The sequence below is a fragment of the Heterodontus francisci genome, chromosome 47 (assembly GCF_036365525.1).
Source record: "Heterodontus francisci isolate sHetFra1 chromosome 47, sHetFra1.hap1, whole genome shotgun sequence".
Classification (NCBI taxonomy): Eukaryota; Metazoa; Chordata; class Chondrichthyes; order Heterodontiformes; family Heterodontidae; genus Heterodontus; species Heterodontus francisci.
The window spans coordinates 19,191,081-19,205,331 of record NC_090417.1 but is presented as its reverse complement, the minus strand read 5'-3'; the positions used below and the strand labels follow the sequence as shown (position 1 = coordinate 19,205,331).

The 14,251-nt window shown below is 45.0% G+C and overlaps 2 protein-coding genes across 2 annotated transcripts in view; one reads left to right on the top strand and one right to left on the bottom strand.

Annotated features, from left to right (window-relative positions):
• Positions 1–14,244, bottom strand: part of LOC137357145 (neuropeptide Y receptor type 1-like) — a 34,809-nt gene extending 20,565 nt beyond the window's left edge. The window contains exons 1-3 of the mRNA XM_068023230.1: positions 13,835–14,244; positions 11,019–11,674; positions 2,811–2,905 (exon numbers count right to left, since the gene is read on the bottom strand). The gene's annotated coding sequence lies outside the window, so the exon portion shown is untranslated. The remainder of the gene's footprint in view (positions 1–2,810; positions 2,906–11,018; positions 11,675–13,834) is intronic.
• The window catches only part of LOC137357146 (cytochrome c oxidase subunit 5B, mitochondrial-like), a 3,629-nt gene continuing 3,412 nt past the window's right edge, over positions 14,035–14,251 (top strand). The window contains exon 1 of the mRNA XM_068023232.1: positions 14,035–14,197. Within this exon, the coding sequence (XP_067879333.1) occupies positions 14,068–14,197 (130 nt within the window). The 5' untranslated portion in view covers positions 14,035–14,067. The remainder of the gene's footprint in view (positions 14,198–14,251) is intronic.

Below are 14,251 nucleotides of genomic sequence, written 5' to 3'. Positions count from 1 at the left end.
TGTTGTGAGGAAGAAGTTTTTTTTTTTACACTGAGTGTTAATGACCTGCAACTCGCTGCCCATGAGGGTGGTGGAATTGGAGACCAATGATGTCAAAAGGGCTATGGGGATAGAGCAAGGCCCTGTCACTGACTGGATTGCTCCACAGAGAGCCAGCACAGACTCAATGGGCCATTTGGCCTCCTCCTGTGTCATAACAACTGATTTTATTCGTCAAAGAGCATGGGAGTTCTCCCCAGTCTCGTGGCCAATGTTTATCCCTCAATTATCATCACTAAACACAAATGATCTGGTCATTATTTCATTGTTAATACTGGGATTTTGCTGCGCACAACTTGGCTGCCACCTTTCCTACATTTACAACAGTGACTGCACTTCAAAAATTGTGCAATACTTGGTAACCTCCACACCTCATAAGAAGTGCTGTCAAAGTGAAAATCCTCCTTCAACACAATTTTGCATAGTTTTCAATCCTCAATTTCTAATTTATGTCTGCAGTCAACCGACAACCACTGCCAACTAGAAGAACAAGGGCAGCAGGTGCATGACAACATCACCACCTGCAAGCCCCCCTCCAAATCACACATCATCCTGACATGGAAATATATTTGCTATTCCTTCAATGTCAATGGGTCAAAATCCTGGAATTTCCACCCTAACAGCACAATGGGTGTGGACTGCAGCAGTTCGAGAAAGTAGCTTACCACCAACCTCTTGAGGGCAATTAATGATGGCCTTTCCAGAAATGGCCACATTTCGGTGATCAATTAAAAAAGGGCACCATTCACCACATATTTCAAGTCTAAGAAATGTGCACTCACACTTTGCTTTGTTGTTCAGAGATGTGGCCAACCCTGGCAAGGCCACGTTTATTGTGCATCTCCAGTCACCCTGATGCAGTTAACAGTCGAGCACTTGGTGAGGAACCAGAAAACAACAAATGGGAGTGAAGGATACGGATGGCACGAGAGACCAAGGGGTTCGAATATATAATTCACTATAAGCGCCTACATTCTAACAGAGACTATGCTTTGAAATACCTTACGCTTTTGCAACCCAGTTTAGCCTTGCAGCCTCACCCTCTTTATACGCTGTTTGTTTATCAGACCAGAACTCTCTTTTGAGATATCAACTGGCTTAAGATTATACACTAGTAGCTTTTTTCAAAGCATCTGAACTGTGCACAATACTTCTACAAGATTCTAGATTAATCACTCATGGTCAATGCTCCTTCTTGCCAGCCTTTCCTTGCATTTCACTTCAGAAGCAAACATCTGGAGTGGAACAGAACCCCTTTATTCACGTTCCATGTTAAACCTCTTCTTGTCTTTCCCAGACAACTGTCTAGTCCAATGACCAATTGTGCTTCCTATAGTTTCAATTTGTTTATTCATTTTTTGAGAGTCAGGAGAGCAAGGGGAACAACTGGGATACGTGATGCAATCAGTGCTGGCAAAACTTGTTTTTTTTAACCCTAACTGACACAGGAGCGAGAACCAACACAGGAACAGGAACAGAAACCAAAACTGCAACACAAATTGGAAAACCTTCACGTTTCCGGGGAAAGAACTCTGGTTAGAACCAGATAAAAGGAGACAGAGTTGTGCCCAGATCAGGCAGACAAGACAGATCAGGAATGAGTGGAGGGCCAGCAAGCAGAAGAAAGTGAAGACTGAATCCAGGAGCTGTTTCTGTTCCTTAAAGTATCCGATTAACCAGACCCGGCCATACAAAGCACAGATTGTCACTGAGGCAGACTGGTAAATCCACACCATCAACACTGTCCTGAGCTGAGCTTTGGAGGTTCTGGAGAAGCGTGCCTCGTGGTGAAGACCGCACCCGTGGGGTTCACACTGAGAGTGAACTGCTGTCGGAACAAAAACAGCGGCTAAATTCTTCCAAAAAACTGAAAATCTATCTGAGAAATTTCAGAATTACGAAGAACTGTGTTACTGTAAGGGTTACCATATATGCTGAGTGGACTGCTCAGTGAAACCCTCAGACCCATCTCTGTTCTCGCTGATAGTTTTTGTGTAATTTGGAATATAAATATTGACTGTGATCTGTCTGTTGCTTCACATTTCATTTATATTCCTTTTGGTTTGAGTATGAAATTATAATTTATAAAAGTGAAATCTTGCCGTTTGATTTGGTGTCCGAAACTGGGGCCAATCGGTGGATTCAATGTTTTTGTTTGATGGTGGTCTCAGTGGGGATCACAACAGATAGCAATAGTGTAAAGAGCAGAGAGGGGGACGAGTTTCTGAAATGTGTTCAGCAGAATTTTCTTGATCAATACTTTTCCAACTCTATGAGGAACAAGGCATTGCTGCATCTGGTTCTGAAGAATGAGGTTATTTTTTTATTCATTCCTGGGATGTGGACATCGCTGGCTATGTCAGCATTTATTGCCCATCCCGAATTGCCCTCGAGAAGGTGGTGGTGAGCTGCCTTCTTGAACCGCTGCAGTCCATGTCGGGTAGGTATACCCACAGTGCTGTTAGGAAAGGAGTTTCAGGATTTTGACCCAGCGACAGTGAAGGAACGGCGATATAGTTCCAAATCAGGATGGTGTGTGACTTGGAGGGGAACTTGCAGGTGATGGTGTTCCCATGCATTTGGTGGGTGAAATGAATCAAGAATCAGCAGAACGTTTAGGGAACAGAATCACAGAATTGTGACAGCACAAAATGAGGATATTCAGCCTGTCGTGTCTGCGCTGGCTCTCCAAAATAGCAAATTACAGAGTGCTACTCCCCACCTTCTCCCCGTAGCACTGCACATTATTCCTTTTCACATAATCCAATTACCTCTTGAATGCTTCGAGTGAACCTGCCTCCACCACACTCTCAGGCAGTGCATTCCAGATTCTGACCACTCACTGCGTGTCATGCTAGGACCCCGCCTGCCAAGAATGAAACACATTAATTTTGTCATGAACATTGATTTTAAACTCTTACTGGACTGAAGAAAGCACTTGTTAGACAGATCAGCCGTGGTTGGAAAATACCTTTGCATATTAACAAACTGTGATTTGAAGCTAAACACGTGGCTGAGCAGCTGGTGTAGAAGGGAGGGTTTCAGATATCTGGACCATTGGGCTCTCTTCAGGGACAGATGGGACCTGTACAAGAAGGACGGGTTCCATCTAAACTGGAAGGGCACTAATATCCTGGCTGCAAGGTTTGCTCGTGTCACTCGGGAGGGTTTACACTAGTGTAGTAGGGGGGTGGGAACCAGAGCAGTAGGACAGCTAGTGAAGTAAATGAGGAGGACATAGTAAATAAGGCCAGTAAGACTAAGAGGAAGAGCAGGCAGGGAGATGTTGCGGAGCACAGCGGGACTGGTGGTCTGAAGTGCATTTGTTTCAATGCGAGAAGTATAACAGGTAGATTAGATTAGATTAGAGATACAGCACTGAAACAGGCCCTTTGGCCCACCGAGTCTGTGCCGACCATCAACCACCCATTTATACTAATCCTACACTAATCCCATATTCCTACCAAACATCCCCACCTACCTATACTAGTGACAATTTATAATGGCCAATTTACCTATCAACCTGCAAGTCTTTTGGCTTGTGGGAGGAAACCGGAGCACCCGGAGAAAACCCACGCAGACACAGGGAGAACTTGCAAACTCCACACAGGCAGTACCTGGAATCGAACCCGGGTCCCTGGAGCTGTGAGGCTGCGGTGCTAACCACTGCGCCACTGTGCCGCCCTAAGGCGGCAGATGAACTTAGAGCTTGGATTAGTACTTGGAAATATGATGTTGTTGCTATTACAGAGACTTGGTTGAGGGAAGGGCAGGATTGGCAGCTAAATGTTCTAGGCTTTAGAAGCTTCAGGCGGGATAGAGATGGATGTAAAAGGGGTGGGGGAGTTGCATTACTGGTTAAGGAGAATATCACAGCTGTACTGCGGGAGGACACCTCAGAGGGGTCATGCAGCGAGGCAATATGGGTGGAGCTCAGGAATAGGAAGGGTGCAGTCACGATGTTGGGGGTTTACTACAGGCCTCCCAACAGCCAGCGGCAGGTAGAGGAGCAGATATGTAGACAGATTTTGGAAAGATGTAAAGGTAACAGGGTTGTAATGGTGGGTGATTTTAACTTCCCCAATATTGACTGGGACTCACTTAGTGCTAGATGCTTGGATGGGGCAGAATTTGTGAGGAGCATCCAGGAGGGCTTCTTGAAACAGTATGTCGATAGTCCAACTAGGGATGGGGCCATTCTGGACCTGGTATTGGGAATGAGCCCGGCCAGGTGGTCGAAGTTTCAGTGGGGGAGCATTTCGGAAGCAGTGACCATAATTCCATAGGTTTTAAGGTACTTGTGGATAAGGATAAGAGTAGTCCTCGGGTGAAGGTGCTAAATTGGGGGAAGGCTAATTATAACAATATTAGGCAGGAACTGAAGAATTTAGATTGGGGGCGGCTGTTTGAGGGTAAATCAACATCTGACATGTGGGAGTCTTTCAAACGTCAGCTGATTAGAATCCAGGACCAGCATGTTCCTGTGAGGAAGAAAGACAAAGTTTGGCAAGTTTCAGGAAGCTTGGATAACGCGGGATATTGTGAGCCTTGTCAAAAAGAAAAAGGAAGCATTTGTCAGGGCCGGAAGGCTAGGAACAGATGAAACACTTGAGGAATGTAAAGACAGTAGGAAGGAACGTAAGCAAAGAGTTAGGAGGGCTAAAAGGGGTCATGAAAATTCATTGGCAAACAGGATTAAGGAAAATCCCAAGGCTTTTTATACATATATAAAGAGCAAGAGGGTAACCAGGGAAAGGGTTGGCCCACTCGAGGACAGAGATGGGAATCTATGCGTGGTGCCAGAGGAAATGGGCGAGGTGCTAAATGAGTACTTTGCATCAGTATTCACCAAGGAGAAGGACTTGGTGGACCATGAGCCTAGGGAAGTGAGTGCAGATAGTCTCAGTCATCTCATTATCAAAAAGGAGGTGGTGTTGGGTGTCTTGCAAAGCATTAAGGTAGATAAGTCCCCAGGGCCTGATGGGATCTACCCGAGAATACTGAGGGAGGCAAGGGAAGAAATTGCTGGGGCCTTGACAGAAATCTTTGCATCCTCATTGGCTACAGGTGAGGTCCCAGAGGACTGGAGAATAGCCAATGTTGTTCCTTTGTTTAAGAAGGGTGGCAAGGATAATCCAGGAAATTATAGGCCGGTGAGCCTTACGTCAGTGGTAGGGAAACTATTAGAGAGGATTCTTCGGGACAGGATTTACTCCCATTTGGAAACAAACAAACTTATTAGCGAGAGACAGCATGGTTTTGTGAAGGTGAGGTCGTGTCTTACTAATTTGATTGAGTTTTTTGAGGAAGTGACGAAGATGATTGATGAGGGAATGGCGGTGGATGTTGTCTATATGGACTTCAGTAAAGCCTTTGACAAGGTCCCGCATGGCAGACTGGTGCAAAAGGTGAAGTCACACGGGATCAGACGTGAGCTGGCAAGATGGATACAGAACTGGCTCGGTCACAGAAGACAGAGGGTAACAGTGGATGGGTGTTTTTCTGAATGGAGGGATGTGACTAGTGGTGTTCCGCAGGGATCAGTGCTGGGACCTTTGCTGTTTGTAGTATATATAAATGATTTGGGGGAAAATGTAGCTGGTCTGATCAGTAAGTTTGCGGACGACACAAAGGTTGGTGGAGTTGCGGATAATGATGAGGATTGTCAGAGGATACAGCAGGATATAGATCGGTTGGAGACTTGGGCGGAGAAATGGCAAATGGAATTTAATCCAGACAAATGTGAGGTAATGCATTTTGGAAGGTCTAATGCAGGTGGGAGGTATACAGTAAATGGCAGAACCCTTCGGGGGTATTGACAGGCAGCGAGATCTGGGCGTACAGGTCCACAGGTCACTGAAAGTGGCAACGCAGGTGGATAAGGTAGTCAAGAAGGCATACGGCATGCTTGCCTTCATCGGTCGGGGCATAGAGTATAAAAATTTGCAAGTCATGTTGCAGCTGTACAGAACCTTAGTTAGGCCACACTTAGAATATTGCGTGCAATTCTGGTCGCCACACTGCCAGAAGGACGTGGAGGCTTTGGAGAGGGTACAGAGGAGGTTTACCAGGAATGTTGCCTGGTCTGGAGGGCATTAGCTATGAGGAGAGGTTGGAAAAACTCGGATTGTTTTCACTGGAACGACGGAGGTGGAGGGGCGACATGATAGAGGTTTAAAAAGTTATGAGCGGCATGGACAGAGTGGATAGTCAGAAGCTTTTTCCCGGGGTGGAAGAGTCAGTTACTAGGGGACATAGGTTTAAGGTGCGAGGGGCAAAGTTTAGAGGGGATGTGCGAGGCAAGTTTTTTTACACAGAGGGTGGCGAGTGCCTGGAACTTGCTGCCGGGGGAGGTGGTGGAAGCAGATACGATAGCGACGTTTAAGAGACATCTTGACAAATATATGAATAGGAAGGGAATAGAGGGATACGATCCCCGGAAGTGCAGAAGGTTTTACTTTAGGCAGGCATCAAGATCGGCGCAGGATTGGAGGGCCGAATGGCCTGTTCCTGTGCTGTTCTTTGAAGGACAAAGGACCATTGCTGACACATTCAACCCACAATGGACCTTGATCACCAGGTATTGTGTTTAAGAGCAGCATTCCAGAGACTGCTCAGGCGATGCAATCCAGGACGTGGTCAGACCAGTTCGTTACATTGGCAACCTGGGTTTTTATGAATTGTATAAACAGTTTGAACTGAGTGTGTCTGTGTGCTCCTGGACTGAGAAGATCTCTCCTGTCTGCTCCCATATCTTTCTCACAAACCTCAGAGTCCACTGAATACACATGAACCCGAAGAATGTAAAGTCTCCAACAGTGAACAAGATTTTAGAAGAATACTGGGCCCCAACAAAAAGCAAGATCTAGGACACTATGGTGAGCTTGAAGAAGTGTAACAAAAACTCTTAAGATACTGCCTCAAACTTTTCCACTTTATTTTTCTTTTGCTCTTTTCTGTCTCGATATGCATGTGTGTATCGCGTATGCATGCGAGCGTGGGCGTATCGTGTATCTGTAGGCGTCAACCGAATTCGAGTTTCAGTTCAAGTTTAATAAATTTCAACTTTTCTTCTTCAAATCTAAGACAGCCTATTTGTGCTGGATTATTTGTCTTATAAATGGATAGTGGTGAACAAGGATTCACCAAGGAGGAGCTAAAAACATGGTGTATTTAAAGTTAAACCCCGTTACATTAAGACTAGGTGAAGGCTGAAAGGGAACCCTAGACCTCTTTCTCACCTGGTCGTAACACTGTGTGAAAAAGTTTTTCCTCAGGTCACCATTACTTCTTTTGCCAATTACTTTAAAGCTATGCTCTCTTTTCAGCAATCGTTCCACCAATGGGAACAGTTTTTCCTCATCTACTCGGTCCAGACCCCTCATAATTTGATCACCTCTATCATATCTCCTCCCGACCTTCTCTTCTCCAAGGAAAACAGTTCCAACGTCTCCAATCTATCCACATAAGTTAAGTTCCTCATCCCTGGAACCATTCTTGTAAATCTTTTCTGCACTGTCTCAAATGCCTTTACATCTTTCCTAAAGTGTGGCAGCCAGAACTGGACAAAATACCCGAGTTCAGGCCGAGTCAGTGTTCTATACAAGTTTAACATAACTTCCTTACTTCTGTACTCTATGCCGTTATTAGTGAAGCCTAGGATGCTGTCTGGTCTTTTAGCTGCACTCGAAACCTGTCCTTCCATCTGAAATGATTTCTGTGCACATACACTCAGGTCCTTCTGCTCCTGCACCCACTTGATAATTGTACCCTTTATTTTATGTTATCTCTCTGCGTCCTTCTGACCAAAATGGGTCACTTCACACTTCTCGACATTAAATTTCACCTGCCCCTTGTCAGCCCATTCCACCAACCTGTCTGTGTCCTTTTGAAATTCTACACTATCCTCCTCACAGATCACAAGGTTTCCAAGTTTCGTATCATTCGCAAATTTAGAAATCATGCCCTGGTCACCAAGGTCCAGACCGTTCATATGGATCAGGTGCAGCAAGGGTCCCAACACCAACCCGTGCGGAACTCCATTACAAACGTTCCTCCAGTCCGAAGAACATCCATTAACGACTGCACTGTTTCCTGTCACTCAGCCAATTTCTTATCCATGTTGCTATTGCCCTTTATTCCATGAGTTACAACTTTGCACACAAATCAGTTGCACGGCACTTCATCGAATGCTTCTCCAAAGTCCACGTACACATCAACAGCATTACCCTGATCAACCTTCTCTGTTACCTCATCAAAAAGCTCCAGCAAGTTATTTCAACACAATTTGCCCTTCACAAGTCCATGCTGGCTTTCCCTAATTAACCTCCATTTGTCCAAGTGATTTTGTCCCAATTTGTTGTTTCTAGAAGCTTCCCAACACTGAGATTAAACTGAACTGGCCTGCAGTTGCTGGGCTTATCTTTACGCCCTTTTTTGAACAAGAATGTACCATTTGCAATACTCTAGTCCTCTGGCACCACCCCTGAATCGAAGGAAGGCTGCAAAATTATAGCCAGTGCCTCCGCAATATCCACTCTCACTTCCTCAGTATCCTTGGATGCAGCTCATCTGGTCCTGGTGCCTTATCTACTTGAAGTACAGCTGGCCTATCCAAGACCTCATCATCAAGTTTAAACCCGTCAAGTCTCCCAATTACATCTTTTTTCATCCAGACCCACGCAGCATCTTCTTCCTTGGTAAAGACATGCAAAATGTTCATTTAATAGCTCAACCTTGCCCTCTGCCTTCGTGCGTAAATCCCCTTTATGATCCCTAAGGGGCCCCACTCCCCCTTTTACTATTAATATGTCGATAGAAGACTTTGTGATTCCCTTTTATATTATCTGTCAGTCTCTTATCATACTTTCTTTTTGCTTCTCTTATTTGCTTTTTCCACTTCCCCTCTGAACCTTTTATAGTCAGCCGGGTTTTCGCTTCTATTATCCACCTGAGATCAGCCACAAGAACTTTTTCTTCTTCATCTTAACCTCCATCTCTTTCGTCATCCAGGGAACACTGGATTTGTTTACCCTACCTTTCTCCTTTGTGGGAATATACCTTGACTGTGCCTGACCATAATATGATAGAAATTTCCATTCAGTTTGAAAGTGATGTCGTTCAATCAGAAACTAGGGTCTTAAATATAACCAAAGGCAACTATGAAGGGATGAGGGGTAAATGTGCGATGGTGGATTGGGAAACTGAGACAATTTATGATGGTAGACAGGCAATGGCTAACATTTAAAGAACTAATACATAGTTTACAACAAAAATACATTCCTAAAATGCACAAAAACCCACCAAGGAAAGTGTTCCAAACGTGGCTAACGAAAGAAATCAAGCATTATATTAGAGCAAAGGAAGAGGCATATTAGGTTACCAACAAAATGTCAGCCTGAGGATTGGTAGCATTTTAGAATTCTGCAAAGGAGGTCCAAGAAAAAGATTAAGGGAAAGTAGAATATGAGAGTAAACTAGCGAGAAACAAAGGACTGTAAAAGCTCCTATAGGTAAGTAAAAATGAAAAGAACAGCAAAAACAAATGTGGGTCCATCACAAGCAGAGTCAGGGGAATTTACAGTGTGGAATAAGGAAATGGCAGAGAAACTAAAGAAATACTTTGTCTGTCTTCACGGAGGAAAACACTAAAAACCTCCCAGAAATAATGGAGTATTAAGGAACTAGTGTAAATGAGGAAATGAAAGATATTAATACAAGTTAAAAAAAATAGTATGACAGAAATTAATGGGACTCAAAGTAGCTAAATCTCCTGGACCTAGTGATCTACATCCCAGAGTGCTCAAAGAGGTGACTGTGGAGGTGGTAGATGCATTGGTGGTCATCTCTCAAAATTCTGTAGACTGTGAAATGGTTCCTGCAGATTGGAAGGTGACAATTGTAACCCCACTATTTAAGGAAGGAGGGAAAGTGAGAAAACAGGGAACTACACACCTGTTAACCGACCATCAGTCGTAGGGAAAATGCTCGAATCTATAACGAAGGATGTGATACCAGGAAGTTGGAAAATAACGATAGGAATGGGCAAAGTCAACATGGATTTATGAAATGGAAATCATGTTTAACAAACCTGTAGCAGTTTTTTGACGATGTACCCAGCAGAAAAGATAAGGGGGAACCGGTGGATGTGTTATATTTAGATTTTTCAGAGAGCTTTTGTTAAGGTTCAACACAAGAGGCTAGTGAACATAATTAGAGCACATGAGATTGGGGGGAATACACTGGCATGGACTGAGAGCTGGCTAACGGACAGAAAACAGAGAGTGGGAGTAAATGGGTCACTTTCAGATTGGCAGTCTGTGATTAGGTGGCACCGCGAGGATCAGTGCTTGGGCTCCAGTTATTCATAATCTATATCCATGACTTGGACATGGGGATTAAATGAAACATTTCCAAGTTTGCAGATGACACAAAACTAGGTGGAAGTGTGAGTTGTGAGGAGGATGCAAAGACACTTCAAGGGGATACGGACAGGTTAAACGAGTGGGCACAAATTTGGCAGATGGAATACAATGTGGAGAAATGTCAGGTAGGCAAAATAGAAATACAGAGTTTTTGTTAAATGGCGAGAGGCTGGGAAGTACAGAATTTGAAAGGGACTCGGGTGTCCTTGTTCACGAGTCACTGAAAGCTAACATGCTGGTACAGCAAGTAATTAAGGCGGCAAATGGTACGTTGGCCTTCATTACAAGAGCATTAGAGTCTAGGAGTAAAGATGTCTTATCGCAATTACACAGAGCCTCGGTGAGACCGAACCTGGAGTATTGTGTGCAGTTTTGGTCTCCTTAACCAAGGAAAGATGGACTTGCCATAGAGGGACTGCAATGAAGGTTCACCAAAGTAATTCCTAGGATGGAGGGATTGTCCTGTGAGGAAAGATTAAATAGACCGGTCCTTTATTCTCTGGAGTTTAGAAGAACAAGAGTGATCTCACGCAAACAAACAAAATTCTTACAGACCTCAACAACATTGATGCAGGAAGGATGTTTCCTCTGGCTGGGGAGTCCAGAACCATGGCACACAGATTCAGAATAAAGGACAAGCCATGTAGCACTCAGATGAGGAGGAATTTCTTCACTCAGAGGGCGGTCAATCTTTGGAATTCTCTGGCCCAGAAGGTTGCGGAAGCTCAGTCGTTGAGTATCTTCAAGACAGGGATCGATAAATTTGTAGATATTAAAAACATCAAGGGAGACAGGGATAGTGCAGGAAAATGGTTTTGAAGATCAGCCAGGATCTCATTGAACGGCGGAGCAGACTCGAAGGGCTGAATGGCCTACTCTTGCTCCTATTTCTTGTGTTGTTATCTCTTCTTTGAAGGCAGCCCACTGTCCCGTTACCGTTTTGCCTGCCAACCTTCGATTCCAAATGAACTGGGCCAGATCCATTCTTATCCCATTGAAGCTGGCTTTCCCCCGGTTAATTATTCTTACTCTGGACTGTTACTTCTCCTTTTCCATGGCCAACCCAAACCTTATGATAAAATGACGGCTGTCCCCTAATTGTTCCCCTACTGACACTTGATCCACTTGTCCCATTGCATTCTCAAAGTCTGGATCGAGCAGGGCCTCCTTTCTCATTAAAATAAAAGCAAAATACTGCGGATGCTGGAAATCTGAAACAAAAACAAGAAATGCTGGAATCACTCAGCAGGTCTGGCAGCATCTGTGGAAAGAGAAGCAGAGTTAACGTTTCGGGTCAGTGACCCTTCTCCTTTCTCGTTTGTCTGGAAACAGGCTGCTGCAGAAAATTCTCTTCAACACGCACTAGGAACTCTTGCCTCTCTCTGCCTATCATCCCAGTCTAGTTTTGGATAATTCAAGTCCCCCATTATAACCACTCTTATAATTCCTGCACCTCTCTGTAATTTCCTTGCAAATTTGTCCTTCAACATCTTTCCCACTAGTTACTGGCCATAGACTACACCAAGCAATGTAATTACTACTTATCACCCATCATCATACTCAGCAGTCTCCCACAGTCTCCCACCTCTCCGCACAGGGTGACCAAATCTATCAACAGTGATCACAGTATCATCGAGGTTTGGATGAGGCGAACGTGGTTGACGTGGTGTTTACGGACTTCCAAAAGGCATTTGATGAAGTGCCACACAATAGGCTTTCCAGCAAAGTAGAAGCCCATAGATTAAAAAGGACCATGCAGCATGGATACAAAATTGGCTCAGCGACAGAAAAAAGACAGTCGTCGTTAAAAGCTGTTTTTCGAACTGGAGGATGGCATATAGCGGCATTTTCCAGGGGGCAGTCCCAGAACCACTGCATTTCTTGACATATATTGACTTAAACCTAGGTGTGCAGGGCACAATTTCAAAATGTAACCATAACACAAAAGTTGCAAGTGCAGTCAACTGTCAGTTGAGAAAAACAATGACAAACAATATAAAAGATAGAAATCTAAAGGGGGTGCAAGAACAGGGAGAGATAGGGGGCTCTATGAAGGTGGTAGGGCATGTCGAGATAGAGGTCTAAAGGGATACCTGATATCATGAACCTTTATAAAGCTCAGGTTTGTCCTCAACTGGAGTAGCGTGTCCAATTCCAGACACTGCACGATACAAAGTATATGAAGGCTTAGAGGGGGTGCAAGAAAGATTTGAGAGCGTTGTTCCAGGGATGAGGGACTTCAGTTACACGGATAGATCGGAGAAGCTGGAGTCAAGAGATGTGACAGAGGTGATCGAAAGGATTAAGCATCTACACCATCGTTACCTTCAATTTCCCTTTGCTATTCGTGGATGCTTTAACATTGTCACGTGACTGTACACATCGTAAAGGTACAGCTGCCTGCGCACTAAGGTCCAGTTTGCTGTGCGGTTGTGCATCCACGCAGCTTTAAAGGAACATTATTCCAGACAGTGTACACAGAGACCAAGTGTTCACGTTGGTGCAAGGGTTGAGAACCAGAGGACACAGATTTCAAGTGACTGGCAAAAGAACCAAAGGTGACATGTGAAAAACCTATTTCAAGCAGCGAATGGTTAGGATCTGGAACGCACTGCCTGAGAGTACAGGGGAGACAGATTCAATTGTGCCTTTCAAAAATGAAACGTCAGGGGGAAAATATTTTGCAGGGCTATGGGAAAAGGGAGTGGGAGGAATACGAATTAAGTCACTCTTGCAAAGTGAGACTAACATTTATGCCAAGCAATGACCAATTCCAACAAGTTTAACCAACTCGCTCGACATTGAATAGCATTCCCATTGCAAATCCCCCATCAACATCCTGCGTGATCACCACTGATCAGCTATTTAGATGTCGTGTTTCCAAAAGCATCTCTGAGACTGCGGCTTGTGACTCCCAAAGGCGCTGTAGCACTGACAAAGTAGCACTCAGGAGTGGGACAGGGAGTGGATGGCACATGGAGGGGTGGATGTGTGTGTGGAGGGAGAGTGTCATGTCATGTCATGTCACTGGGCTGTGTAGAGAGAGGAGAGGAAGCCAGGAGCAGCTAAATAAGCAAAAACCTACTCAATGTCAGGAGTAGCAGAGTCTTTTTATATCCTGTCTGATTCCCTAATAATTAACTCTCGACATCTCTCTCTCTCTGTAGCATTAGTATAAATGGGTGGTTGATGGTCGGCACAGACTCGGTGGGCCGAAGGGCCTGTTTCAGTGCTGTATCTCTAATCAAATCTAATCTTTATCAGAAAACTGTCGATGACAATCAAAAGTTTGAGAAATCAATGAGAGAAAGTTTCGTGACATTAAAACAGAAGCACTCATTCCTTAAGGAATTAAAAAACTCTGCACTAACCTGCACGACTCGAACTTCATCAACAAGTGACACAAATCCCCGCTCGAAGCCGGGAATCTGTCCCCAGGCCCGAGGCCGACATTTCCCCAACTGCCCGAGCCGGGAGCCGCCATCACTGAGGATGCTGCCGAGGACCAATCGGCGCTCTCCGCGGGGATCACGTGGTGCTCTGGAGGTGGGAGCGGGATCACGTGGTGCCACGCACAGAGCGGGGCTTGGTTGGACTGTTCAAGATGGCGGCCAGACTCGGAATGGTGTTTGGGATCCGCGCTTTGCACCAGTGCTGGGGCCGGGCGGTTACTGGAGTTCCTGGCTCGCTTTCCACGATAGGCCGTGTCCCCTGCAGGGCGCTAGCGTCTGGCGGTGAGTAAAGATGAAGCGGGGATAGAGCCCCGAACTTCGGCTCAAGGTCACTGA